General features: G+C 40.4%; 1 protein-coding gene across 2 annotated transcripts; it reads right to left on the reverse strand.

Moving 5' to 3' along the window:
* Window positions 1–1,607: 1,607 nt before the first annotated feature.
* On the reverse strand, window positions 1,608–24,963 carry ano5b (anoctamin 5b). 2 transcript variants are annotated; one of them, XM_085907767.1, is made up of 21 exons: window positions 24,723–24,963; window positions 18,349–18,393; window positions 12,971–13,035; window positions 9,878–9,985; window positions 7,852–7,920; window positions 7,377–7,661; window positions 7,175–7,294; window positions 6,923–7,038; window positions 6,701–6,835; window positions 6,440–6,545; window positions 6,212–6,272; window positions 5,338–5,489; window positions 5,173–5,247; window positions 4,863–5,088; window positions 4,549–4,727; window positions 4,340–4,437; window positions 3,339–3,469; window positions 3,008–3,213; window positions 2,685–2,872; window positions 2,307–2,412; window positions 1,608–2,202 (listed from the first exon to the last, which is right to left on the reverse strand). In XM_085907767.1, the coding sequence occupies exons 1-21, from the start codon at window positions 24,796–24,798 to the stop codon at window positions 1,978–1,980; spliced, it is 2,772 nt and encodes a 923-aa protein (XP_085763893.1). In that variant the 5' UTR covers window positions 24,799–24,963; the 3' UTR covers window positions 1,608–1,977. The 2 variants fall into 2 exon arrangements, with proteins under 2 accessions (XP_085763893.1, XP_085763894.1); XM_085907768.1 differs by lacking the exon at window positions 18,349–18,393.
* Between the last annotated feature and the right edge of the window lie 1,114 nt (window positions 24,964–26,077).

The following is a 26,077-nucleotide window of genomic DNA, read 5'->3' on the forward strand; positions in this document are numbered from 1 at the left end:
TCCATCCATCCATCCATCCATCCATCCATCCATCCATCCATCCATCCATCCACCCTTCCATCCATCCACCCTTCCATCCATCCACTTTCAATACCACTTGTCCTCATTAGCGTCGTGGGGAGGGAGTTGGGGGTGGTTGGTTTGCATGGAGACTGATCCAGCTGAGGCCTTAATCACCACTCGGAGATCACATTTAAACCATTCACATTCTATTTGACAATTTAAAGTCTTCAATCAACCTCCATGCATGTTTTTGTGATGTGGGGCACAAACAGTACTTCCAAACCTCACAGGGCAGAGCGAAGATTTGATCCACCAACCTTAAACCTGTAATCAGATCACTTTGCTCTTCGAAAACTGTTGCGTTCTTTTGCATCTTTATTGGTTGAAACCTGGTGGTGATAAACAAATTCATACTGCAAAAAAGAAAAGATGGGGAGGGCTGATGTTTGAAGTTTTGAGCTGTAATATGCATCAATGGAAGATAACTCGTTTCAAAGGTAAGAGGAAAGCATCCCATATCAGACATACCCCAACTGGTCTGAGCCTTAATTTTAAACGCAAAATGAAATTATAAAAGAACTACTAATTTCACAAGAAAAAAAAAAAGGTATTTTTATTTGTGCGGAAAGCACAATGAATAAACTTCCATCACACATTGGCATTTCAGGAAAAAAAACTTTTCATCTTTTTATTCTGCAGTGACAGAGATAATATAACAATTGGTCCCAAAGCAACATAGAAATACAGTTGCGGGATTCCACAGTCTCCGCCATTGTGTCAGTCGGTCCTCATTTCGGTCTTTAACACAAGTGGGACAAAGTAAAAAAACAAAACAAAAAATAAAACTTAACCACTGCTGAAAAATCTCTTTCTATATAGTTTTGAAGAAACCTATATGGTAACATAAGCATCTTCTTATAGCCTTTTACATTCTGCCACCTCACAAACACAACACATTAACGTTATCCATGGAGATTTAGTGATTGCCCAATACAAAGTAGCACATAAGAGTGAAGTGGAATGGAAATGATAGTTTTCAAGATTTTAAGCAAATAAAAATCTGAAAAATTTGTTCTTACCCTTCCCAATCAATCCTTTATAGCGCCACCTTTCTCTGGATTTACAGTCTTTGAACAATGCCATTTTTCTTACCTCTTTATACTAAGAGTAACTTACTTTAATTTGCAAAATTGTATATCATTTTTGTTCCCCTTCACAATGATGTGCTACTTTGTGTTTGTCTATCACATACAATCACAAAAACATACATTCACATCTGTTATTATAAGATCACGAAATGGGGAAAATTTTAAGCGGCCAGAATACTTTTTCTAGGCGGTGTATTGTTTAGTGGAGCTTTCTGTCGCATATTTCTTGGATCAGTGTGATTTTTTTTGGCCATATCTTTATGGCAGCCTGAAGTATAACATATTTGCACGACTTCTTTTCACTTTTACTACTATCCCAACACCATACAGTTCATCTGACAAATCCAGTCATTTATCTCATACCCTCTTCACAAGTACCACATGCTGGGACACATATATTAAAATTATTTAAAGGGTGATTACAATGTCATACACTTTATCAAGCACATCCATAAATACATATAGCTTTTTATTAGGGTCTAGTGCTACAGAAAGGAAGAAGGCATGACATGGAGAATTGCACAACTGTTTTGCTCATTGCTGTTAATTTTCACATCAACCATTCATATTTTCTATGGCACAGATACACTACATGCACTTAAGAAGCGGATGCAAAATATGGATTGCAATGATGTTTTTCTTCACTATGTCCGCTCAGATCCTAATATAGGAATCTATTACAGCAGGCGATTATGCCCATGAGAAAAGGCCAGCATTGTTTTTTGACTAAACACAAAAGCCCTTGCATATGGATATCATCAGCAGGTAACCACACAAGCTCAAAAGTCCAATTTTGGCTTGGCCACTGCGATACGTAAAGTGGCAGCTAGAGGCACTCGGACAGCACTTCATGCTTGTTGGGCACAGAGGACACTTCTGAAAGGGGTTCGGTGATGAAGCTGGCACTCAACTGGAGTTTGAGTCTCTCCACCTCATAGTTATGCAGGTACTCCTGAATCAGGTAGCGTTCGCGTTTAAATCGCGCCTTCACGTCTGAAGGCACATCTGGGATCATCCATGCCACAAAGAACTTCACCACAAAGACTACATGCTGCGGAGGGAGAGTAAGCAATTGAAAGCAATTCAAAGCGATTGAAGCTCATCACCACATTCAATCTTCTTTGACAATTATTTGAACGAAGGCTAAAGTCTTACTTCCATGGTGATGATGAAGGCCATTTTGGCTGCCAGGATATGCCAGAACTGCATGGTGTGAGTGTACTCCTTGTAGTGGCCTGGAGGGTAACGGTAATCTCTGTATCTGTAAAACCCAATAAAATCCATGAAGACGTATGCACATAACTCACAACAGCCATTTTGACATCGGAAATCAGTAACTCGAAAGAACGATATTGGTGGTCACAATTATAAAAATTACGTCTCCATTCTGTGAATGGGCAAGAACCTATCGTCACATAGTTTAGGTGGGAGCACTGAATAAGGTGCCAGCCAATTGCAGGGCACATATGGACAAACACATTCACACCTATAGACAATTAAGAATAACTATATTTAAAAAAAATTGCTTAATACCTGCAAGTGGATGTTGAATTATCCAACCAGTTGTCCTGTTCTTCCGGCATGTTGCGGAAGGGGATCTGTGAGATGTTGTATATCGACAAGCTATTGTTCACGTAACCCCTCATTGAGGTTCCTTGGCCATTGGTGTACAAGTAGACCATGCGAGGAATCATGTCTGAGGTAAACGCCATGATGAATGCCTAAAATCACATACGAGACTGTCAAGAATGTTTGAAAGACATTGTGGAAAAAAAAAAAGATATTGGAAATTGCAATCATTCTACCGTTTATGGAGCAAAATGAAGTATCAAATTAAGTGCGAGACACAAACTCACGTTGGTAACAACAGACAATATGGCAACCGCATTAAGAATCTCCTGCCAAGCTCCAATGTTTCTGGCTTTGGCTGCCACAGGTCGTCTGAACTGAGTGGTGAACTTCCAGGCGTCCACTCGAATTTCCAGAATGTTATTGAACAGAGCCAGAAGTGGAGCCAAAGGAAAAGATGCAACAAATAGAGTGATGAAACCAAACTGGACCACTGAGAGGAGCCAGAGAGGAAGAAAAGAAACACAACAGAGAAAACAAATACAAAGTTATATCAAGCAGTCCAGGACAGCATGATTATCTTCAAAATAGAAGAGCAGACTACTTGAGCTAGCTTACCCATCTCTAGGTATTCATAGAACAATCCCAGCTGGCTGAAGTTCTGCAGCACGTGGTCCTGCTCCCAGCGGCTGTAATGGTTCTCAGGATGGTGCCTTCCCTTTCTGCTACTCCACCAGTTCCGCATCAACCTGTCAAAAGCCAACCATAGTCAGTACGGTATATGTTTATTATTGGGGGTTTTCACAACTCCAATGCATTATACTTAGTCTTGTCGTTTTCTTACCAAGGGAAAAATTACAGAGAAATAGACCTAACTGTCGGGTGTATTTATGACATGCTGCACATTATTTTTGGAAACAATACTTTTATGGATTCATCTAAAATCATATTAAATATGACATACAGACAGTTGTCCTGCTAATGCACTGGTGTCAAACTCATTTTATGTGGCCGTCCAGAGCATGCAAGTAAAGTACTGTGAGAAAGTATAGCATCAAGACAGCTTACGTGGGATAAAACAAGGCAGAGGTTGCAACCACTTTAAAAAAAAAAAAAGAAAAAAGAAAAAAGAAGAAGAAACAAGCTATTCAGTTTGTTGATTTTAAAAAGTAAGATAAACATTTGCCAATTTGACCTCTGAGTCTACTATGTGTCACTTATCCAAAGACAGTTGAGCTTTCGTTCAAAACAATGTCTTCACAAATGAATTAATGCTCAGTCTTGATTTGCATCTTCATTTTTTCTGCGAACACAATTCTGATTATTTTCTCTCAGGTTCATGTTGCATATATCAGATATGCAACCTGGAATGAATGGCAAAAGAACATGGCGCAGGCGCTGACATAAAATTTGAATTGGTCACTTGGACCTACCATGTAAATTCAGCCAGAAAGGTATTTAATAATACATTTTGATTTTTGTTCATGTATACCCAGGGGTCATTATTGGGCCTGCGGGCACCAAGTAGCCCACAAGGACCACGTGAGTCGTCTAGAAATTTGGCTGACAATACAATGTGGGGGAAAAACAAGTATAGAATTCAGATTTCATAAACTCACGGCAGCAAGGCTTCCTGGATGTTCCCCCACAATTGTTTTCCAGCCATGACGATCACCAACTGTGTAGTCAGCTCTATGAGACAGCCTCCGGGGTCGCACTAAAACAACAAGAAGTTTGTAAATTGTTAAACGAGGCAAACACATTGAAGGGATTTTATTTAAAAAAAAAAAAAAAACTGCTTTTCGTTTTCAAAGCCAGAAATGCACACCTCTTCATTCCTCAATTTGCTCCACTTCCCAAACATGTATGAGTATTCACCGGGAAACCCCACAAATTTGCCCTTAAAGAAAGCCACGTAGAAGCAAGACGAGTAATAGTTGACAAACTGGAAGAGAAACATTTTCATGGTGAGCCTGTTCTCGTATTCCAGATGGGTCTTTGGGATCTCTGGAGAAAGGAACCACATGATCAGAGACAACACTATAAATATCAGCAATATCATGTCAAAGGGTAACTCCACAATAAAAGTTTGAAAATCAAACAAATATATAATATTTAGGCACTATGATGAGGTTATTGTACCCATATCGGTAATCCAGATAGCCACCCTCTCATAAAAGAAATTGAGGATCATGATGATGACAAAGTTGATGCAAGAGGCGGTCGCAGAGGTGGCCAGTTGCGGCGTGATGAACCTGCCCACCACCTGAATCTTCCTCATGGGGTCCTTAATGATACTCGCAAAGGCAGCATACACAGCCAGCCTGTACGCTATGACCCCAATAATGCAGGCCAGGATCAGCGAGATCTGCCAAGAACACACAAACACAGTCTTGCTGCTGGGCGAGTGTGATGAGGCCTGGCTCATTGTTTACATCAAACATCCAAATACCCAGAAGATGACAGTGGCCCCAGACAGGCAGAAGCGAGCACACTTGCTGGTGACGGGAAGAAATGGTTCCATTTCCTGTTTGAGAATTTGTATTTGATGAATACATTGTGTATTGATAGCATTGGCTATCTGTTGTCATGGAAACGAAAGAAGCTATTGGTGTACCTGAGTGATCTTGTTGAGTCTCCTGTTCGTACATCTGATTTCAAACTCGGGTCGAATTTGAAGCTGTTGCTGTTCCTCTTCAAAGTCCACCAAGTCCCACTCATACTCCAACCGGGCTTGACGACGCTTCCAGAACTCCAAAAAGAGAGTTACTGTAAAGCGTGTTTGCAGAAAAGAAGATGTTTTTAACTCTGGTCACCAAATGACCTTCACAGACAAATGTCCAAGTGTTTAATGTTTCAGTACTTTTTTTTTTTTAACTTGCAGTTCTCTAACAAGCCACTAAACAGCAAAATTCACAAAAGGATTTGGACGCATGGAGCGATATTTCCAGTATGTCTACTTCTATGCCATTCTGTGATTCTTCCAGTCTTTGGATTTCAATCGACTACTCAGTGGCCAAACCTGATATCTGAAAAAAATCAGTTTGCCACGTCAAACAGTTGTTTTGGTGTCATCAGTTGTTAGGTGTTGTTTTGGTCTCGTGATTTCAAAATTATAGATGAAAAAGAGGACGATGGTCAATGACTGGTTCGTCAACCACATGTTGTGAATTTTGCTGCTTTTCCTAAAATTTCACCCAAAACCTGAAATCATAAGTGAGGTGTATATCTAAGACTTAGTATCTAATGCTGTAGCTTACATCACATTTATTCAAAACATATCCTTATAAAACCCCTTGTAAGGCCTTCGAGACTGTCCAAAGACTGCAGTATGCTAATAGACATTAAACCCAGTAGTGTAAAATAATCATACTGGCAACTGTCCATAAAAGGCATGTGAGCTATTCGGATGATTAACTATGAAAGACTTTGACAATGAAGGAGGGAGGGTGTTGTGGTCAGATTGAGGTTAGCTGGACACAATTACTCACCCCAAATTCCCATGAATATGGCAAAGAACACAGTTCCCTCATTGTCAAACAGGTGGGATTGCTGAAAGAAATAACATGAAATGGGATCAGTTCATTAGAGCAATAGAGGAAATGACAAAATGAGCAGCGACATGGCGGTATGTTGCCAACTCAGCAGGTTACATTTAATTCCTCACACACTGTCAATTCTCATGAAATAGCAGCTGTCAAAAGAAGTTAGTTAGTTACCCAGGATGAGAGGCACGTAGAGTTGAGCTTCCAGAAAGAGCACTTTTTGTCACACAATGGACACATCACAATCCTGCCCCCGATATTTGCATCACAAGTTTCTTTACTAATGGAAGAGAAAGAAAACGTCAAAAAAAAAATTCCACAACAGAGTGTCAGTATTTACTATGTGATTTGGATTCAGCTGTGAGTTTTAAAAGGTTTGGGAAGGGGGAACTCAAGGAGTGAAGCATGAATGTACTTTGTTTTTCTCCAACCAACCTGGATATGTTGTCGTCATAGCTAAACACTCCGTAGGTGAAACATATAAAGCCCATGACAGCAGCGAAGAATAACATCTCTGTGTAGAATCCCAGCCACGCAAAGTAAATCCCGATCTTTTCCCCGTAGTATTTCCTGAGAGCACAGTTTCATTTCAACAACTCGTCTGACTTCATGGGGATAGTTCAAATTCTAACAAATTGTTCTATTCCATTCTTATACCTTATGAGGTTAAGTGGCTGTTCCTTGTAAAAGCAGAGAAACCTGGCCCAGTGCGAGTACAAATTGAAGCGCTCACTCTCACATTCCGCATTTCTTGCTCTCTTCCAGTAACGGCACTGAAAGGAAAAGAAATGTACAGGGAAATGAAGATGGCAATAATACGGACAGTTGAGTGTTAAACTGCTTAATATTTTAAACAATTAACAAAAACGTATTATCTGCCCATGTATGCTTTTTTTCATCATGGCTTACATCATGAAGTGGGAATGCTGCTGTGTACGTCCCGTTGCTGAGTAAGCGCTTGATTCCTGTCTTGTCTCTGTCTTCTTGTCCATTTTTATAATAAGGACATCGAGCTAAGATGTAGAACACCTGAGGATAAAAAAGATTCAAACCAAGTCATTAACTTTTTATGCAAATACATATATAACACTCGAAAGAGAAAAGAACTCACAATTCTGTTCCTTGTGGATGGTGGGAAGAAAGTGTCCTTGTCGTTTATGAGAAAGAAGTCAGTCTTGCTTTTGTCAAAGGGGTAAGTAAAATAATCAGGTTGAGGGTGCATTATGTGTTCTGGCAAGCGGAATGGATGTGACAACCACTCCAGAGGAACATCCCGACCGTGAGGGATATCACTGGCTTTGAAAGGAACCTTGATCTTCAAGACGTCAGCAAAGGTGGCCAGAACATCCCATGGAGCATGGATCTTTAAGAAGTATGTCTTCTGGTCTTTAGAGTCCTGGTAAAAGAAGATGAAGGAGGAGAGTTTGTTCCGCATCTCATAAACAAATCCGTGGCTAATCCATCAAATTGGTGGTGGCACGTTTATTTATCGTGAGCCTCCCCTTTAAGTCTTTTGCCACTAAGATTTTGTGTCACTCCATATCGTCCTCTAGGTGGCGCAAGTGTTCTGTGTTGTGGTCCCTTACGGATTTGTCCTCCGTCTCCAGTTCCAGTCCTGCTTTCTCAAGGTTGGCCTCAAACTCCCTCCTCCTCTCCTAAGGGCAAACACACACATCACACAGATCACAAGAATGAAAGCAGAAGGGGCACTTAACTAACCACATTTTTCTTTTCTCCTTTGTGCCTGTGCTTGAATTTGATCTTCAAGCTTTTTTTCCATTCGGTAATTACAACTTCAGCAATTGTATTTAATACTAAAAAAAGGAAGTAAGACGTTAGACAGCCATGGTGGGATACAGAAAATCTTTAAGAAAAAAAAAAGTAGGACGATTGTTGACAGTAGATTTGGTGAGTAATATTAAAACTTTGAGCGGACCTCCAACCCATTCTAATTCCAGTTTAACAACGACTGCATGATGCAGCCAATATAAGGGTATAACAGTGATTAAAAATATATATTTATATATATAGTAGTAATAATAAAAGCTGGAGGTAGCCCTACTGTGATAGTGATCACATCAGTCAAACAAGACTTGATTAATACTTACTCCCCTGGGGGGGCAGCAAAAACAAGTTAACGACTCAAACTGATGACCAAGCAAGGTTTCAATTTGCTTAGTTTCACATCTAGCAGTTAAGGAGCAACATTATTATTCATTTGGGGTTTTGCTTCTGCCCACCCAGTGAATGTTATCACAAAATCCCAGAAATTAAAAAGATGATAAAGGCACAGTTGAAGGAAAAGAAGTTGTTCATTATTGTCCAACAATGAAAATTGAAATATATATTTATATCTCATGCATGTTTTGAGCACTCAGTTGAGGCTCGGGTCGCAGCAAGTGGAAGTGCCAGTGCCCACTTCTGTAATCTACACACACAGCACTCTGAGAACTAGGTTGGGGGTGGTGCAAGTGCAAACAACAAATTTGTTGGGCACAGGCCTTCAAGCAGCAACTAGTCAAGTTGAGAAATTGTTGCAAATAGCGACACAGCGTGTTAAACAGCCTCAGTTGCTGGAAGCACTGTCCAAATTAGATGTCTCCTGATTCTTAATTTGTACAACAACTTTGTTACATTTCTTGAAAACACTTCAGGTCCGGATAACAAAAGAAAATAGAAAAATGTTACAAAACTTGATAACATTGTGTTGATTTATGTAAGGCTCTTTGTAACTGATTTCTGCACATTATCTTATTTTTGGTTTTAAACAACTATTATTGATCTGTAGTATTCACAGTTGAGAGTGTAAAGAAATTTGATGATAGTCTCAGTTTTCAAGTCAATGAAAAAGGGATTACTGTCATCACTTTTTATTCCTGTTGTCGTGAGCTGTTCCTTTTCTGGATTGTGTAACAAAGCTAACACTACTACAAAAGATGATGTAAAATGATGAGTCATCAACTGACAGCAATTTGTTATTTTGCTAGCCTCATTCCTGTCTATCTGAGTCCACATTTTTACATATTTTTCCTGGTTTGCTGGCCTTTGAGTAAAGCACAAATGTGGGATGGGATAAGGTCAGATTTGCCAGATTTTGATAAAACAATGTAACGGGCAATCACTTTTTGGTTCTTTTATCACAAACAGGGTATTTTAGGTTGCATTACCTGACATGTTTCGGCATGAACTTCCGCCTTCATCAGAGGACACTCTGATCTGCTTTTTTGTCTTCACACACACACACACACACACACACACACACACACACACACACACACACACACACACACACACACACACACACACACACACACACACACACACACACACACACACACACACACACACCTGTGCAGGTCCCATTTTTAATCCACACCTTTTGTTTTCTTCAGTTCAGAGGACACTCTGATGAAGGCGGAAGTTCATGCCGAAACATGTCAGGTAATGCAACCTAAAATACCCCGTTTGTGATAAAAGAACCAAAAAGTGATTGAAAAAAGGAAACAGAATGAACTTAGTACAACTAATGTAACGGGCAAATCGTGGCCAGTGTGAAGGTCAGTCTACTTAATCAGTTTAGTAAGATTACAGCATGAAAGTCATCTTTGTTACCTGTTTTTTTTCTCCATCTTTGTCATCCACATAAGACAAAACAAAGTCGATTCTTCGCACTCCATCCCTGAAGAATACCGTGTCTTTGTTCGGTTGCAGTTTCTCTGTCTATTAGATGAACGACAGGAAAGGAAAATGTTATCATTTACCATGTTGGGGAATTAATAAAAAAGAAATTTTACTCCAAAACACAGATCTCTTATTTTGTAGAGGGTGTACATGTGCTCGGCGTAAAAACTGATGCTTCTTCATTTTATGATTTTTTATACATTTTTGAAATACCGCCCTGAGCACAACTATGAGTGTATGTGTAGGGTGGGGGTGACGGGATTTTCACACATTAACGCATAATGGGGGGGGTGGAAGGAAATGTCACAGTAGCCAGCCAACTTTACATCATGCGCAAGTGATTTTCTTGCAGTTCCTCATAAATGCACTTTGTCCTGCTATCAAGTAGACCAGGTGTTTCTCCTGCACTGAACTTAAAAGGGATAAGAGGTTCAATAACTTTGGGAATCAAGTCAGCTGTAGTCACCCGCACAACTGTGCAAACATCCATTTCTACCAGCACATGTTGTCTGGAACAGAGACGGGGCGAGCAAATGCAGCACGAACCTTTATTGAACAGGGGAAAGGGGAATTGGAATGCTGGATTTGCTGGTGTGGCTGAGCAGAAGGGGCGCAGCGTGTAGTCAGAGGCAGGTAGGTGATCAGAACGGGGTCAACGACAGGCGAGTAATCAGGACAGGCAGCGAGCAAGGTGGGTCGGGTCAGAAGACAAGCAAAGCCGACAACGGGAATCGTTCAGGCAGAGCGCCGTGGCATCACGGGCAGGGTAAGGAGACGAACTGACAACCATTGCCTTGATTCCCTGAGTTTAAATAGAGCGGGCCCAACGAGCCGTGGTAGGTACTGGTAATTAGCTTGATTGGTGGGTGTGGCTGGAAGTCAGTTGAAGCAGGCACGTGACACCCACCGCTACCACCAAGGGACGTCCCAAAAACAGAACCCCGAGCCGGTGCGGGAGGTTGGGCGGGTGGGGTGCTAACCTCAGACACGCGTTAATACCAGTCCGATAAGTTATTGGACGAACACGTCAACCAAGCACCGTCATCAGATGGCACCACCGACACGTCTCCAAAAATACTTAAGAGTAAGAAAACACCATCCATGCACGCAGTTAAACCATGATTTGAAAGGTTGATTGCTTTGTAAGGGAACCGAGAAGGGAAACAAAGAAAATGACATTAACAATATGTAAAAAAATTACTGGAATTAAATTACTGCAAGTAACAACTTCGTCATTTAGGCAGCACAGTGGCTCTCTGACTAAGCTCTGATAACCTACTTTAGTGGTCAATATTGGTGGACCAGCCAGGACACCTCTCTTGTTGTGTCTGATAAGGTTGCTATGACATTATCAACTCCTGTTTAATGCTCACAGTCCCTGGGGGCATATTTTAATGCTATTTGGCAATTGCTCTGACATACAAGAATGTACATAAAACCTCAGAAAAAAGAAAGATTGGGCATTTCTCATTCCTCCCAACTTTCTTTTGTTCCAATTAATTCATATACTAAGAAAATATTTCTCTTAACAGAATATTTACATTCGTAGTATTTATTATTATTTACATTATTAGAGTACACTAAGACCTTTGCAATCACAGAAGTGTGTGTTTCACACAAATGCATGACAGCACGATGTCACCCCTATGCTGCTAATAAAATAAAGCCGTTATTGTTTTACCCGGCATTTTGGCTAGTTTAATAGCATTTTACAATTTCTACATCTTGTTGCAGTGCTGTTTTTATTAGCATAAGTGCAAACCTTTCTGCACACCTAACCAAACATTTCATGATGTAATACAACTGCACGAAAGAGTCCTAAACATGTTGCAGTGCAGTGCTCAACATATTATTAGATTTTTTTTTTTTCCCTATATGGTTTGAGGGGAATGAAAAAGCAAGCGTAAAAGTCCATACATGGAGTTAATGTCATAACTGGGGGAGCAACTGTTAAGGTACTTTTAAAAACCCCACCCACCGTGTTTATCAGCGCACCACATCCACGTATACGCCTTCTTGTATGAGTGATATTAAGCTACAAGTGGATGTTAACTGGATATAGTGCCTGAGCATCAAAATTGTTGACCGAGTAGCACTGATTAAATGTTCCATTAGAGGGCTGAAGTCAAATAACCAGGCTTTTCAGTCAAGATGTATAATCGCAGCTGGCTCCCACCAGAGCATCAATATTTAGCTTCCTCTTGTTCGAGAATGACAAGAACTCTTTGAATAACTGAAGTCTTGTGATTCAGCAATGAGAGCGACGAGTCAGTCAAAGGCCATCAAGCATCTGCTGCACAAGCACACTGAACAAGTAAAAGCCCTCATTGTGACATAAAGGCTATTCTGTTTATTCTTCCAGTACTCTTGTACAGCTAAATTGCTGTCAAAAAAATTACACAATAAATTATGTGACCATATCAAAATTACTACTGTATTTCCCGGACTATAAGGTGCACCTAAAAACCTAAAATTTTCTCAAAGGCCGACAGTGCGCCTTATATATGGACCAAATTCCTAAATTTAAACTGGCCCAAAGCATTGTGTCATGAAATCAATCATAAGTGGCCCGCTGAAGAGTTTGAATCATGAATCAAAAAGACTATGGATCATTATTTTGTGATTATAAAGTAATTTGTTGCATCTGAAGTTGAAATAAAAAAGATAAAATGGAGAATGATTTGATTTGGATTAAAAATCTGACATGATGCATGAATGGTGTGCCTTATAGTCCGGTGCGCCTTATTTAAGGACAAAGTATTAAAATGGGCCATTCAATGAAGGTGCGCCTTATAGTCCGGAAAATACGGTACTTTGACTATCGTTCAGTCTGAATGTTAAGACCACATAATGATGTATATTTGCTTGAATTGTAATTTGAGCCACATTATAGTCAACTAAAAAAAATAAGGCCCCAAATCTCACAATTATTCAGTGGTGCCCAGCTCATGAAAAAATGCGCTACTTGTGTTCTGAGCTGCATAGTGGGAAAGGAATTGAAAATGTATATGTACTACATCTTACCTCAGTGTGTCCTGGCAGGGTTGTTCTCTCTGATAAGGAATTAACATCAGTTCCACCATTTTCATCTATGGAATAAAAAGGTAGTTTTCAGTATTGTGTAAATATGACAACATTTGACAACATAATGAAACTGAATGAATGACTTTTTTGGATTCATTGTAGTCTTTATGCATCTACCACACAAAAGCCACCTGCAAGAAAACTAATTGAAGGGGTTCACTCAATGGAAAAATAAAGAGAACTATAACGAAAAGTAAATCATATTTTTATTTCAATTCCTTAATTGCAAAATTAAGATTATTGTGAAGATTTGCACTAATGATAAATGACACTATTGTCCATTAGGACTAGGAACGTTTGATACCACTTTTAACATACCGATACCAGTACGAGTATTGATCGCTTAAGTAGTCACCAATAACGAAACCAAGTCCTGATAACACCAGTATTTTTTTTCTTTAAATTTCCCCTCGAAAGTCAGATAATTTCAAATAAAGACCTATATATTTCATATCGCAATTTTCCTTAGGGTAGCTGATACTGTTATCGGATACTCGCTCATCCCTAATTTGGACTGTACATCTTTGTGGCCATTACGATACATTATCTTGATATAGATGCACAAGTCATCATAAAAACGCGACTCATCTCAACTCAAATGTATTTATATAGTACTTTAAGAGTGATGGCAGCTGAAAAAAAGTGTTGTAAATAACTACAAATTGAACTAAAGATAGTGTTGTAAAAAGTGTTGTAAATAACTACAAATTGAACTAAAGACAGTTAAACATAGCAGCATTCAAAAACAAGGAAACAACAATGACTAAAACAATAAAAAGAAATAAAACACTAAAACAAGCGCAGAGGCTTGAGCTGTGCTAAAAGTCAGGGAATAAAAATGGATTTTGAGGCGGGTTTTAAGGAAACAAGAGTGCCTGTCTGAAAACAACAAATGTTATGTCTTAAAATATTGTGCAGAGCGCAAAAGCACACGATTGCTTCAAACATTTCAGGAATCATTTAATCCCTCAAAGCAGGGGCCACTGAATCTTCAAGAGCTCCTATACACAATGTTTTACATGTATTACTCCTCAAACACACAAAGTTCAAAGATTGTGTGTGTTTGTGTGTGTGTGCGTGTATGTGTTTTTAACGGACTCTATATTAAGACTGGAACGAATTGCCCAAGAAAAGCAGGCATTCACTGTAATTACTTGTAAAGCGGGAAATGTATTCAATATATGAACAAATCAACATGATCTGGGAAAGAGATTTTTGGAGTATTAACTCTAATTCCATATACTTCAACTCTGTGGAGTCATGTGATCTCTGACTGCCTTTCTATTCTATTCAAACGACAGCTGCTTTCAACATTGGTGAAATCTACTTTAAGAGTTACCAACTAGTTAAGATGGCTGGCTGCACATGCCTTTCTGCCAACCTAAGTAGGTCTATAAATAACATTTATAATTCTGGTGAGGACACAATATGGGGATGCTTCGAAGTTGTGATAAGAAATGAATGCAACACGTGCTTCTGTCTGTCTGCACTACAATGACACACTGCATTCCAGCAGGCCAGCGTGGCAGGCACTGCTGCTTGCTGTCTGCCGCTCTCTTTTATTCTTGAATGGTGGGAACATGGCACTTCCTGTGGGGGAGGTTGGAAAGTGCAAGAAGACAGCGAGGGGGGAGGGGCTGTGCATTTGCGTCTCCGCAGTGGCCACAAGTCCCACGTGAACTCAGCCTGCAAAGGACAATCCTCAGCCTTCTTCAGGCAGCAGCGTCTGATTGGATAAAAAGATGTCAGAAAGCATTGGGGGCCAATAGAAAAGGGTCTTTCTGTGGAATATCTATGAGGACACTAGAGGAATAGAAATGTATTGTCAATAAGAACAGAAGAATCCCTGAGGACAAACAACAACACATCACTGGGATCATGGGAAGAAGTGTCAGCTCTGTAGCTGAAGTTGTATTTTTGACTGCGGTAGATTTATTTCCTTTCCTTTTATGAGCTCACGTGACATGTACACAGAATTATCTGAGTTGAGCAAATAGGAGCAAAGGGCCAGCAGTGTAGCTCCTTCCACGGAGGGGGTAACTCTACAGAAGACTAGGGTCGTTTCACAATGTCAATAATCACGTTTATGAACAGTTCAAAGAAAGGAAAATACAAAGTAATTAAGGCCAAGATATTCTAATTCAACATTTGTTCAAAAATACAAAGATGTTTTACTTGGTCTCAGGCAGCAAATATTTGGGTCCCTCAACTCGAGTGTCTGCTCACCCATCAAGTGTGAAATTACTCAACTAATATTTTCTGGACATATGTCTGCAACAGAGTGGTTCTGAATTAGGTGACAGGACATGAAGGATTTACACAATACTCGCCCCACAAGGGTCGCCAGTGAAGACTGGAGATTGTTGTGATCCTCAATAAGGTCATAAAATAGTTTTTAGATTTTAGAACAAAATGAGATTTGTGTTTTATTTTGTGTGAAATTAAAATTGGAACTCTTTTGTACTAATAGTCGAGAGATTATGGAGCTAGTTTCTGGTCCGTAGGATCCTGATATGAGCTTAGCACTAAATGATTATCTCTTGTCCTTAGTGGTTAACTAGGGTGCAACACACTATGATTAAAGCAATACACACAAATACTCAACAATTTAAGAAACAGAAGACCCTGACTCATTGACAGATGGCTGCATACTGCACAGTTATTTCAAACTTTTTGTTGCAAACATAATAATAGCCACATTAAGACAAGTCTTGTTTTTGTGATACTTTGTCACAGCAGAAACCGTTTTTAATGAGCAATTTGTACAGTTCTTTCTCTCGGGTGGGCTATTAATAAAGTTTACAACTTCTGTTTCAAATCTTACCACAGAGAATGTTATTTGCTCAGTTGGAATTTTATTTTTATTCAGGTTTTATAAGGTTACTGTCAGCAAAAGCCACACATACATATGTCAGATGGCAAATGTTTTTCCAGACTGAGTTCTCAGTCTTGTTATTAAGGCAGAATGGAATGATGTGGAGAATCAATGGAATTCGCTCAAGGTGAAACCAGGTTTTGTCAGCTCTAGAAGTGTGAGGCAAATTAACACCGGAGCTACGCACCATAAATATTAAGTCCATTTGGTTGGGAGTTCAAAATGCACCACAAATTTTAGGTACTTGCAAAAAACTCACTCATTTATAAATCACATCTTTGTTTTTCAGGAGATTTTTGGCACCGAGCATCTAAAGCTGGAGCCGCCGCTAAACGATGGCATCAGGCGCCACACATTACAGTGTCAGCGTGATAAGTCATTTTTTAGCGCACTTAATGAGCCATTTCAAGAAGTTGTAGCAAAAGTGCTATTAAATGGAATCTGGACGAGAAGGAAAATCCGCCGTTATGCCGCCGCACGCTTCACAAAACAACTTCAAAATAAAAGCATACCAAGGCCCATCTATTATGCATTTCCATAAATACCTGCAGCACTCCTTTGACGTGGGTGAGCATACAGGGAAAAGACATAAAAAGACACACTAGAGGTCACTTCAACAATAAATTAGACTGGGCCACACTCAGGCACTGTACAGGCACTGGAACAGGCCACAGCAGAAACTCCATTCTGAGGGAGCCCTCCCACATTCTATGACTCAATTCAGGCTGTTGGGGCAGCAGCATTCCAGCTGCTGGCTGACAAGAGGAAAATGGACAGGCTGGTAAAGACAGCTGGGGTATTCCGTGGGAAAGTAAAGCTTATGATCTTTGATGGAAATTTTCTGTCAACCAACAACGCAGGACACCATTACAATAATCATGCATTTATTCAATAACAGTCTTCTTTACTCCAGATGAGTAATGGACTAGTACCTCAGCTCCATGCTTTCTGCTGCTGCCAAACTGCTCTAAATAGCCCATAAATAACTTTTTATATATTATTTATTGGTTCACTCATATCCAGGTGCAGTATGTATACAGTTTTGTAATGCTGCAGTCTGTTCTTTCTGATTTTGCACACAATTGATTCTGCATATAGTATTTAGAGTATTCTCATTTTATATTATCAATAGTTTGTCTTGTCTTGTCTTTTATGTATGCAAACCAAAGTATGCAACAGAACTGAATCATTTGGAAACAAGTCATTTATCTCAGTTGACCAATGTTATTACGATATAAATGACAGAGCTTTATTGAAATGGTGTATAAACACTGCTTCTCAGACGTGTCATTGATATTCGACCGCGAGCCTGAGACAGCACGTCCCACGTGATGTTCCTGAGGGAAAGCACACAGGCCAACATTTCACATGCCCACTTTGGTAATCATAGAAGTTGGCGAAGAAAGTGATTGTGCAAATTCTCTTTCAAGAACTTTGCCTGAATAAAAAAAACACAAGTTGATTAAAGTTTCATTCGTAGGCTGATTGCCTCTGGCCAGGAAATCTGCACCATTGGGAAGCCAACAACCCCATTCTTCACAGTTCTTTCAAAGCACCAAATCTAATATTAATGCAAGTTTCAAAACAAGACTAATGGTTTTATGCAGGGGAAATTAACACAGGGGTGGGCAGTATTTATTAAATATTTGATAATAGTTTATGTACGTACATTTACTGTATTTTGTAACATCCACATCTACTTTATGATGGTTGTTTTGTTTTGGATGTTGTTCTACAAAGTCAGTAATGGTTATAACAGCATTAATAAGTAATATAATTTATAAGGCGGCGTCATTACCGCAGTGACCAGGGGTCGGTTTTCTATAATTGCAAGACAACCAAACCACATCACCAGAATGTGTGTGATGAGACTGTCAGCAGTTTTGTGCAGTGTCCATATGCGTGATCGAAAATTTCAACAATAACCACTTTTAGTGAGTATAATGGTGTTACGTAAAAGGGTATTGTAATAAAGGTGTGTTTAATCCCTGGTCACAGCTTCTGTGTCTCTCAGTGTGGAATACATAAGTCAGCTTGTGAACAAATGCTGTGAATGGAGGAACGAGCACATTTGTTAGCGTCAACACTAACAAATTCTCTGATGGTTGAAAAACATGTATCGCCTCATTCTTCATGTTATCATGCCTGAATACAGCACACGTACATGCATTTCTGTGCAGCCATGAACGCAGCACACTGTACAACCTGCAGTTGAGGGCCAACATGGAGGCTGAAACAGCAAAGAGCCAAAGACCCTTCTGGGTGTGATTAGCACACATACCAGTGCAGAAATAACAGCCACACCACACAGAAGCAGAGTTACGCTAAACTACTAAGCACAGCTTGCCGTCATGGGGACAAATATATGAAATGAGACAAGGGGAGGAAAGTAATGAAAGGACGGACAGACAGGCATCACATTAAGCCTCAGATCTGCCCGTACCTGTGTGCAGGTTGATCCTGAATGCAGTCAGCACGGCGGGACCATCTTAAGGGAGCAGATATACGCATTAGTGTTCTCATGCTGTCAGTGGGAAGTAAACAAGCATGTTTTTAAATGCTGGTAGACATCGGTCTTGCTTTTAATAATGGCTCCCTCAGGTAAGTTTGGATAAATTAAAGGAGAAAGACAGATTGTTGTTCTGCAGTGTTTTCTCGCAGACAGGAATCGTATTAAGATTGCTGGAAAAAAAACTAAATAATTCAACTTGAAAAGGAGAGAGCCCAAGACTGAGCCAAACAGCGTACAGTCAATCTTTTGAGTATAACGGATAATTCATTCCATGATGCTCATTTGGGAAGTTTGGGAAGATTTACGTAGGCTGTGTGGGAGTCTGTAGCACCCATAGCAGCTCATGTGTAGCTGCTTCATTTTTAAATTTAGACAGGAGTTGTCTGCCACTTGAACAACCACAGCTTGACATTGTGTAATAACAAAACAGGGGAAGTACTATTCAGAACAGATTTAACTTCCTCTAAGTAAAGATGACAGATGTGCAAGAAATTCACACGTTACATTATAGTAGTACATGTATGAGGTTAGTAAGATTAGTACGGAACTTTAAATACATCTGAACGAGCGATGAATGATCCGAGTATTCAAGTGTAAAATAAAAGTATTAAGATCTTTGAACAAACTGCTGATGAGTTTTTGTTAAAAATTTCAATGATGCATCCATGAAGAAGCCTTAAATTATGTTATTTCAATGTGGAGCTAAAAAAAAAAAAACAATAAGGTAAAGTGGTTAAAATGCACTCGCAGTGCTCACAAAGCATTTTCACAAGAAATAAAGTAAAAATTTCTTTAATCAGTCAGAGGTTTCCTTGACAATAAGATTGTGACTCCCTAATCCAAGAAGTCATGTTCAAGAAAGAAAAGACAGAGTCTTATCTTTGCAAGACACAAGTTACAAGAGTCGAAATAGCATGTCAGTAGTGGTTGCAGACGTGATGTGCATCAAGTCGACAGCTGTTTCCAAGGAACGCCTGGAGATGCAGATTAGTTTCTATTATAATCACATTTAGGAAGTCTTCATCCTTCCTTTCCACAAATGAATTATCATTTCAAAAATATTCGCTGGCATAGTATTTATTTGTTTTTTTAGTTCAAGGCATCTGCAGAGAAAGTGACCGAAGCTCATATAATCATATAGCAAAGTTCGGAGTATGTTATTACGAAGATGAATGAGTGCAGCATGTAGGACTGAGAAGAAAGAGTTGGCTTTTTATGTGTGATTTAGTATCGTCCCTTCATCACAGGGGTAATACAATTACAGGGTCAGTTTCCATGGCAACTCATTGGCTCTGTTTCTACTCCAACTGGGTGATGACTTCATCTGGATGCAGATAGGAGAGTGAGATCAGCTTTGAAGGAAGCATACAAATAGGAATCATCAATAATAGCTTTGAAGAACCCTTAAAAGGGAAGGGCTTTTATAAAACTAGATGTATTATGACTGAGGGAGAGTAATTCCTAAGAGAGGCAGGGTTTGTCACTGTTTCAGCCTGCAATCAATAGACGAACAACTATTTAGCAATAAAAGGAAATGATATGGATGCCACTGTCGCCTCCAGAGGGGTTTTTCAAAATTTTGGGGATAGATTTAGAATAATAGACAGATAAAAGTTTACTGCTTCTTTGCGTCTACAAATCAACATTTCAAAATGAGTAAAGTTGTATCTCATAAGTATGTCTAGCAGAGACAAAATATTTTTATATTACATCTGCATAGTAGACAGCATATATCAGATTGTTCTGTTTTATACTTGAAAATATTTAGTTTTATTTTATATTTTAAATTTATATCTCATACTTGGAAATATTAATTTCATTTTATTTTTTTTAAATACTTGATGTCATGAATTCAGGGCAATGGTAAAACAATTGTAAAATCTATGTTCTTTTGTTTATTTTCATTATTCATGAAGTGCTGATAGTGAGTTTCCGCTCAGACTGACCTGCCAACAGAAATTGGCCTGTAGAGTGCAACCTGTCGAAACTTTCTGTAGTAGTATAATTCGAATTTCTACAGACTAGACCAAATAGACACAAAAAAAGAGTTCAAATCGCACAGGCGATGTTAACAATTCAGTAGAATAAGTATCTAAAGCAGGTGTCTTATTTTTGTCCTAAGGAATGCGCAAAATACAAATGCACATTATCAAACTGGTAGTAGAAAGAGAAATTAAAAACACTCAAATGTTGCAAATAGGTTTAAACGCTCTCATGAGGTGGTTTTTGAGATGTCAAAATGGAAGTATATTGCACAAGTGTAATGTCAAGTCAAATGAAACCACTTATAGTCATGTGACCCCGCCCTGTCGTGAAAGGGTGAGACCCAGTACTTCAACCTCTCCAGCAGCCACAGTGACGAGCGCTGGTTGGACGAAACCAGAGGGAATGAGGGGTTTCCGGGGTAACTCTGCCGATCCGGACCATCTCAACACGAACATTGCCACTGACACACGCTCATGGGCCGGTTTCCATCCGGGTTGCACTGAGAGCAGGTCACATCGGTGCCGAAGGGGCCCCTTCTGAGAGGAGGGCACAGCGAGCACTGTGCTGCAGCTTTGAGGAAAGCGGCGAGGTGCTGGCAGGGGAGCGCTGTAGAGTGCCATGGTGCCACAGAGACCAAAACTTGGGGCCTCGACCCAGAGCTGGGGGAAGCATACCGCCGCCATGAAGGGATACATTCCTTGTATGGACATACCGGTTTACCTGTCAATGATTTCATCCTGTCACAAGTCTCACAAAAGGATTTCACGAGAATTACGAAATCTTCCGAGACGAGACGTTACAAGAATTATGCTTCAGAAGCCAAACTCTATGAAATGGAAACGCCTACGGGAAGCAATTCCACCTCGTTGAAATTGTGGAAATATTGCTTTTATTTTGCAAAACATTGTAATGGAAACCCAGCTAGTGCTGGCACAAAGAACATGTTTCAATATGCAAGAGAAAACAAAAAACATTGCCTGAATAGCTAATAGAGGTTCTATCATGGAAACGTAATACCATGAAATGGATTGACTAAATTTATATTATTTCCTAAGGAATAAGTTGCTTTGAGTCAGTGTCTCCCCAAACACAGATTCCAAGTTAGCATTACAGAATAGACTGTGTTCAACATTAAAAGTTCCACTGTACGAAAAAAACACATTAGTCTGTCAGTCAATTCTTTAAATCCATATTTGGGCAGCTGTGAACAAGGTACTGAGGTCAAAACAAAGCCAGAGGAACGTGAGGACAGACATCTTCCTCTCCTTTCAAATGTGGCTGAAGGTCTGCTCTGATAAGCGCCTCAACAACGCCACAGCACAAGTGCAGTCTATCAACCCACCACAGACCTCATGTAAACACAAATCTCTTTATTAAGCACTCATCAATAAATGCAATTTAGTGTTGGAAACAAGTTGATGTCTATATTTATTGCAGTTGAATCAGCAAATTTGGGATGCGCCACACTACTATTTGTTGCCCTCTGCCAGTCCAAATACAGTAGTTAACAATATGAAACAAATCCAGTCATGAGGTTAGCAAAACTAAAAATAACACTTCAGCGTTGAACGAGATCACAAGGTTTTAACATGGTTTGGATGGTCAAGAAATTGCTCAATTGTTCCTGTCTTTGATTTGTGACATCGGAAAAGGCAAAGCTACAAATTTTGAACCATTCTGTCATGTGTTCCCAATGATTTGCGTCCTTATTTCGTCATGAAAAATGAGGGCCCAGGTACACTATTTCATCTACCTGTTTAACCAATAGTCCAGCTAAGCACGTTTGATTGGATCTCTGACATTTCTTTTAAGTTTTTGTTGCAATTGCTTATTGAAAACACTTTTAAAAGGAATTTCTGTTTAGTCAAAGGGATTCTGTGCCAAGCATTTAGTCTGAAGTCAAGTAAATGTATGTTTTTTATAGATACTGGTACTTAAATACACATTTGTAATTAATTGCTGTGTGTTTGTGCTCTCTTATTTAATTTTATGTTGAACAGCCAAACCAGAAGCATCCATCCATCTATTTTCTGAACCGCTTAGTCCCCGCGGGGGTCGCGGGTGTGCTGGAGCCTATCCCAGCTGTCATCGGGCAGCAGGCGGGGGACACCCTGAAATGGTTGCCAGCCAATCGCAGGGCACACAGAGACGAACAACCATCCGCACTCGCACTCACACCTAGGGGCAATTTGCAGTGCTCAATCGGCCTACCAAGCATGTTTTGGGGATGTGGGAGGAAACCGGAGTGCCCGGAGAAAACCCACGCGGGCATGGGGAGAACATGCAAACTCCACACAGGGAGGGTCGGAGGTGGAATCAAACCGGCATCCTCCTAACTGATTGCACAAATTCTGTAAGGTTCCAGTTTGCACGCATTCCCCACGCATTCTAGTTTAATAAAATAGAGTGGAAATGAATTTAACACTGGTTTCATATTATGAACGTACTTTTTAAAGAAGTGATGAATAGTGAGAAAAACAGAAATGTGTGTTGTGAGAAAGTGCATTATTATACAGCAATAATTGTTTTAAATTTTTATCTTAGCCCCTGAATATTAATCGTAATTGAATCGTGAGGGGTCCAATGATTCCCACTCCTAATGCGGATAATACTTCACTTTTTGAGTGTGTATATCGGAAAATTGGAGGTTCGTATCATACAATATGGATGACAATTATGTTTTGAAGAGGGGCGCGTCCTAGAATACTTGAGTGTGTGCTATTCTCAAGATATTATGATGTTAAGAAACCATGGGTTTATTCAAAACAAAATCATCTCTTGTTAAGTCATGAGCACTCATACTCTAAAACACAGTACAGTGGAGCCTCGGTTTTCGAACGTCTCGGTTCTCGAACAAATAGGGATTCGAACAAAAAATTCGAGATTTTTTTTGCTTCGGATGTCGGACGAAATTGGGTTATCGAACCTCCCGAGATGAGCTGAGAGGACCCGCATGCCAACTGACTCCGTTCGTTATTACGTTTTCGTTACTCTGAGGATTGCATCAACTCTAATCATGCTTCCAAAGGAAGCAAGTGGGAGCAGTAAAGCCATCCTAAAACACATAGACGCTCCTAAAGCAATGCGACACGGAGCGCCAGCCCGGCGCGCTGCGGACAGTTGCGCGATCGGACCAAATTAAGCTCCCTGCGCACTGAGGTCCACTTAAATTTTGGAAAGTCCATTAGGACTTTAAAAATATTTTCTAAATTTTAGCGACCGCTCTGTCACAATCATGCGACCAGCGCGGTGCAGTTTCGCGGTCGGCGGTGCCCTACGGTTTCGCGTTCGGCGGTGCGCTGCAGTTTTGCGATCGGACAAAATTAAGCTCCCTGCGCACTGATGTCCACTTACATTTTGGAAAGTACATCAGGACTTTAAAAATATTTTCTAAATTTCAGCGACGGCTCTGTCACAATAATGCAACCAGCGCGGTGCAGTTGCGTGGTCGGAGACGCGCTACGGTTGCGCGTTCGGCGGCGCGCTGAAGTTGCGCGATCGGACAAAAATGTGCAAATACAAAAATGCTTTTATAAGTCTTTGTTATGTCTTGGAACGGATTCAATTGTTTTTTTTACCATTATTTGTCATGGGAAAATATGACTCAGAATTCGAACGATTCACTTCTCGAACAGCTTTCTGGAACGGATTGTGTTCGAAAACAGAGGCTCCACTGTACTGCTCTTCCATGGTCATAACATTTCAATGTATGTGGGTACATATGTGTTATTATTTGCGAATGCTTCGAAGGTAATCCTACTTAGTATAATGAAGAGAGTGAAACAATACAAGGACCATTAGGGCCAAATAATGTTAAGGCAATTAATCTTCTACGAACCAATATCTGAAAGCATACAGGGTAAAATGTCCCTAATGGTTTCAGGCCACAAAGAAAGTGGTTTAGGGTCTGGTAAAGACACACTGACGACTTGACCGTCACTGAAGAAGTATCCTATTAAATATGAATGGTAAAAATAAAATTTTCTCCAGTTTGAAGTACATTGTCTTGTCTGTTGCAAGTCCAATATATTTTCCCGGCCATTTGCATAACATCAATAGCAGCTGAACAAAGTACACTTGCACGACTATGTTAATATGTTTGCACTGGAATTCCAACAAAGTAATTGGAAGTTTGGACTTGTTGTTTATCTGACTGTTTTACGCTAACGTTCTAAAGTCGGCTTATATAGTAATCTACGGTTGATTTATTAGTGGAAAAAAAAGCTTTGATGTGGATTGGGCATACTTTCTTGACATAATTAAATGATAAAACAAAAGAAAAGAAGAACCGACATGGATGCAAAACCAAATAGGCCTACCTCCCGTGTGAACGTCTCCGGTGCCCTGCAGCTCGATCAAAGTTTCATCCCTCGCCTTGCCCGTTATTCTCCTCATTGCGGCCAACCGTGTGTTCAGTCACAGCGGCTGTGACGGGAAGCCACGGACCAGTGATGCCACTGAGACACCGTCGGCTCGACCAAGCCCCACCATGCACGCACAGCGTCAATAAAAGAAGGGGGTAAGCATCTTTAGCACGTTTGAAAAGAGGAGAGATGTAAGTGATCCCTTCTTGCTTCCAGACGCTGCCTGAGTAATGAAGGTAATCATAAAAGGGGAGTGGCAAAAGGGGCTTTGCATCGGCTCAATGTACCTCTGCATCAACGTGTGCGAGAAATAGACAGTGAGTGTGATAAAATACAGAAAAGAGATGTGGGTTGTAAATCGGCAGTGGTTCGGGCACAGGTTAAAAAAAAAAAAAAAAAGCAAAATCTCCTGAGAAAAGACTTTAGGGACTACGAGGTGCCGACAAAACGACGGGAATTAATGTGTCTACAATACCGGCACCTTGTGGCTTCTCCAGATAGTGCACCATATTTTCCTGGTCTGACGACATCTACATTTAGCTTTTATCTGATGAATTGGCGGTATGAAGCTGTTTATTAATATTGTGCTTGTTGACATCACACTGGGTATTAATTAAACACGAGCACTGCGTAATTGTGGCAAGCTTGTTTTCTATTTAAGCTGAAAGACTACCACCATGGATAATATAAGAGCCCCTCTATTTAAGTGTGTGAGGCATAAATATGGAGGCATAAAATTATATATTCATATTACATCAAATATCCATCCGTCCACCAACCCACTGACCTGCTTATCCGGGGTCGGGTCGCCGAGGCAGCGGCTTCAGCGGGGATGCCCAAACTCCCCTCCCCCCAGCCACTTCTTCCAGCTCTTCCAGAGGGATCCCTAGGTGTTCCAAGGCCGTCTTAGGTCATTCCCAGGGTCTCCTGCTCATGCCGAGAACACCTCACCAGGGAGACATCCAGGAAGCCTCCTAATAAGATGCCCGAGCCACCTCTGCTGGCTTCTCTCAATGTGGAGGAGCAATAACCCACAGCTCGTGATCATAGGTAGACTACTGTAACGCACTCCTCATCGGGATCCCTAGCAAGAGCCTCCAGAGGCTCCAGTGCATTCAAAACTGCGCTGCTAGGATCCTGATGAGGGTGCGGAAAAGCGACCACATCACACCCATCCTCCGTTCTCCGCACTGGCTCCCCATCAAATTCCGAATAAATTATAAGATCGCCCTCCTCACTCACCAGTGCATCCTCGGACATGCTCCCCCATACCTCAAAGAACTCCTTGCCCCCAAATCTGCCACCCGAAA

Source organism: Syngnathus leptorhynchus, chromosome 3 (genome assembly GCF_054491065.1).
Source record: "Syngnathus leptorhynchus isolate UIUO chromosome 3, UIUO_Slep, whole genome shotgun sequence".
In the NCBI taxonomy this organism is placed as follows: domain Eukaryota; kingdom Metazoa; phylum Chordata; class Actinopteri; order Syngnathiformes; family Syngnathidae; genus Syngnathus; species Syngnathus leptorhynchus.

What these genes read in the sequence shown, in the direction of transcription:
- ano5b (XM_085907767.1), bottom strand. Translation starts at nt 24,798, where the DNA reads ATGAGGAGAATAACGGGCAAGGCGAGGGATGAAACTTTGATCGAGCTG. An exon ending in TATTGTCTGTTGTTACCAAC is followed by an intron (nt 2,873 to 3,007) that starts GTGAGTTTGTGT and finishes ATGTGATTTTAG; the next exon opens with GCATTCATCATGGCGTTTAC. An exon ending in AATTCAACATCCACTTGCAG is followed by an intron (nt 2,413 to 2,684) that starts GTATTAAGCAAT and finishes TGGGTTTTACAG; the next exon opens with ATACAGAGATTACCGTTACC.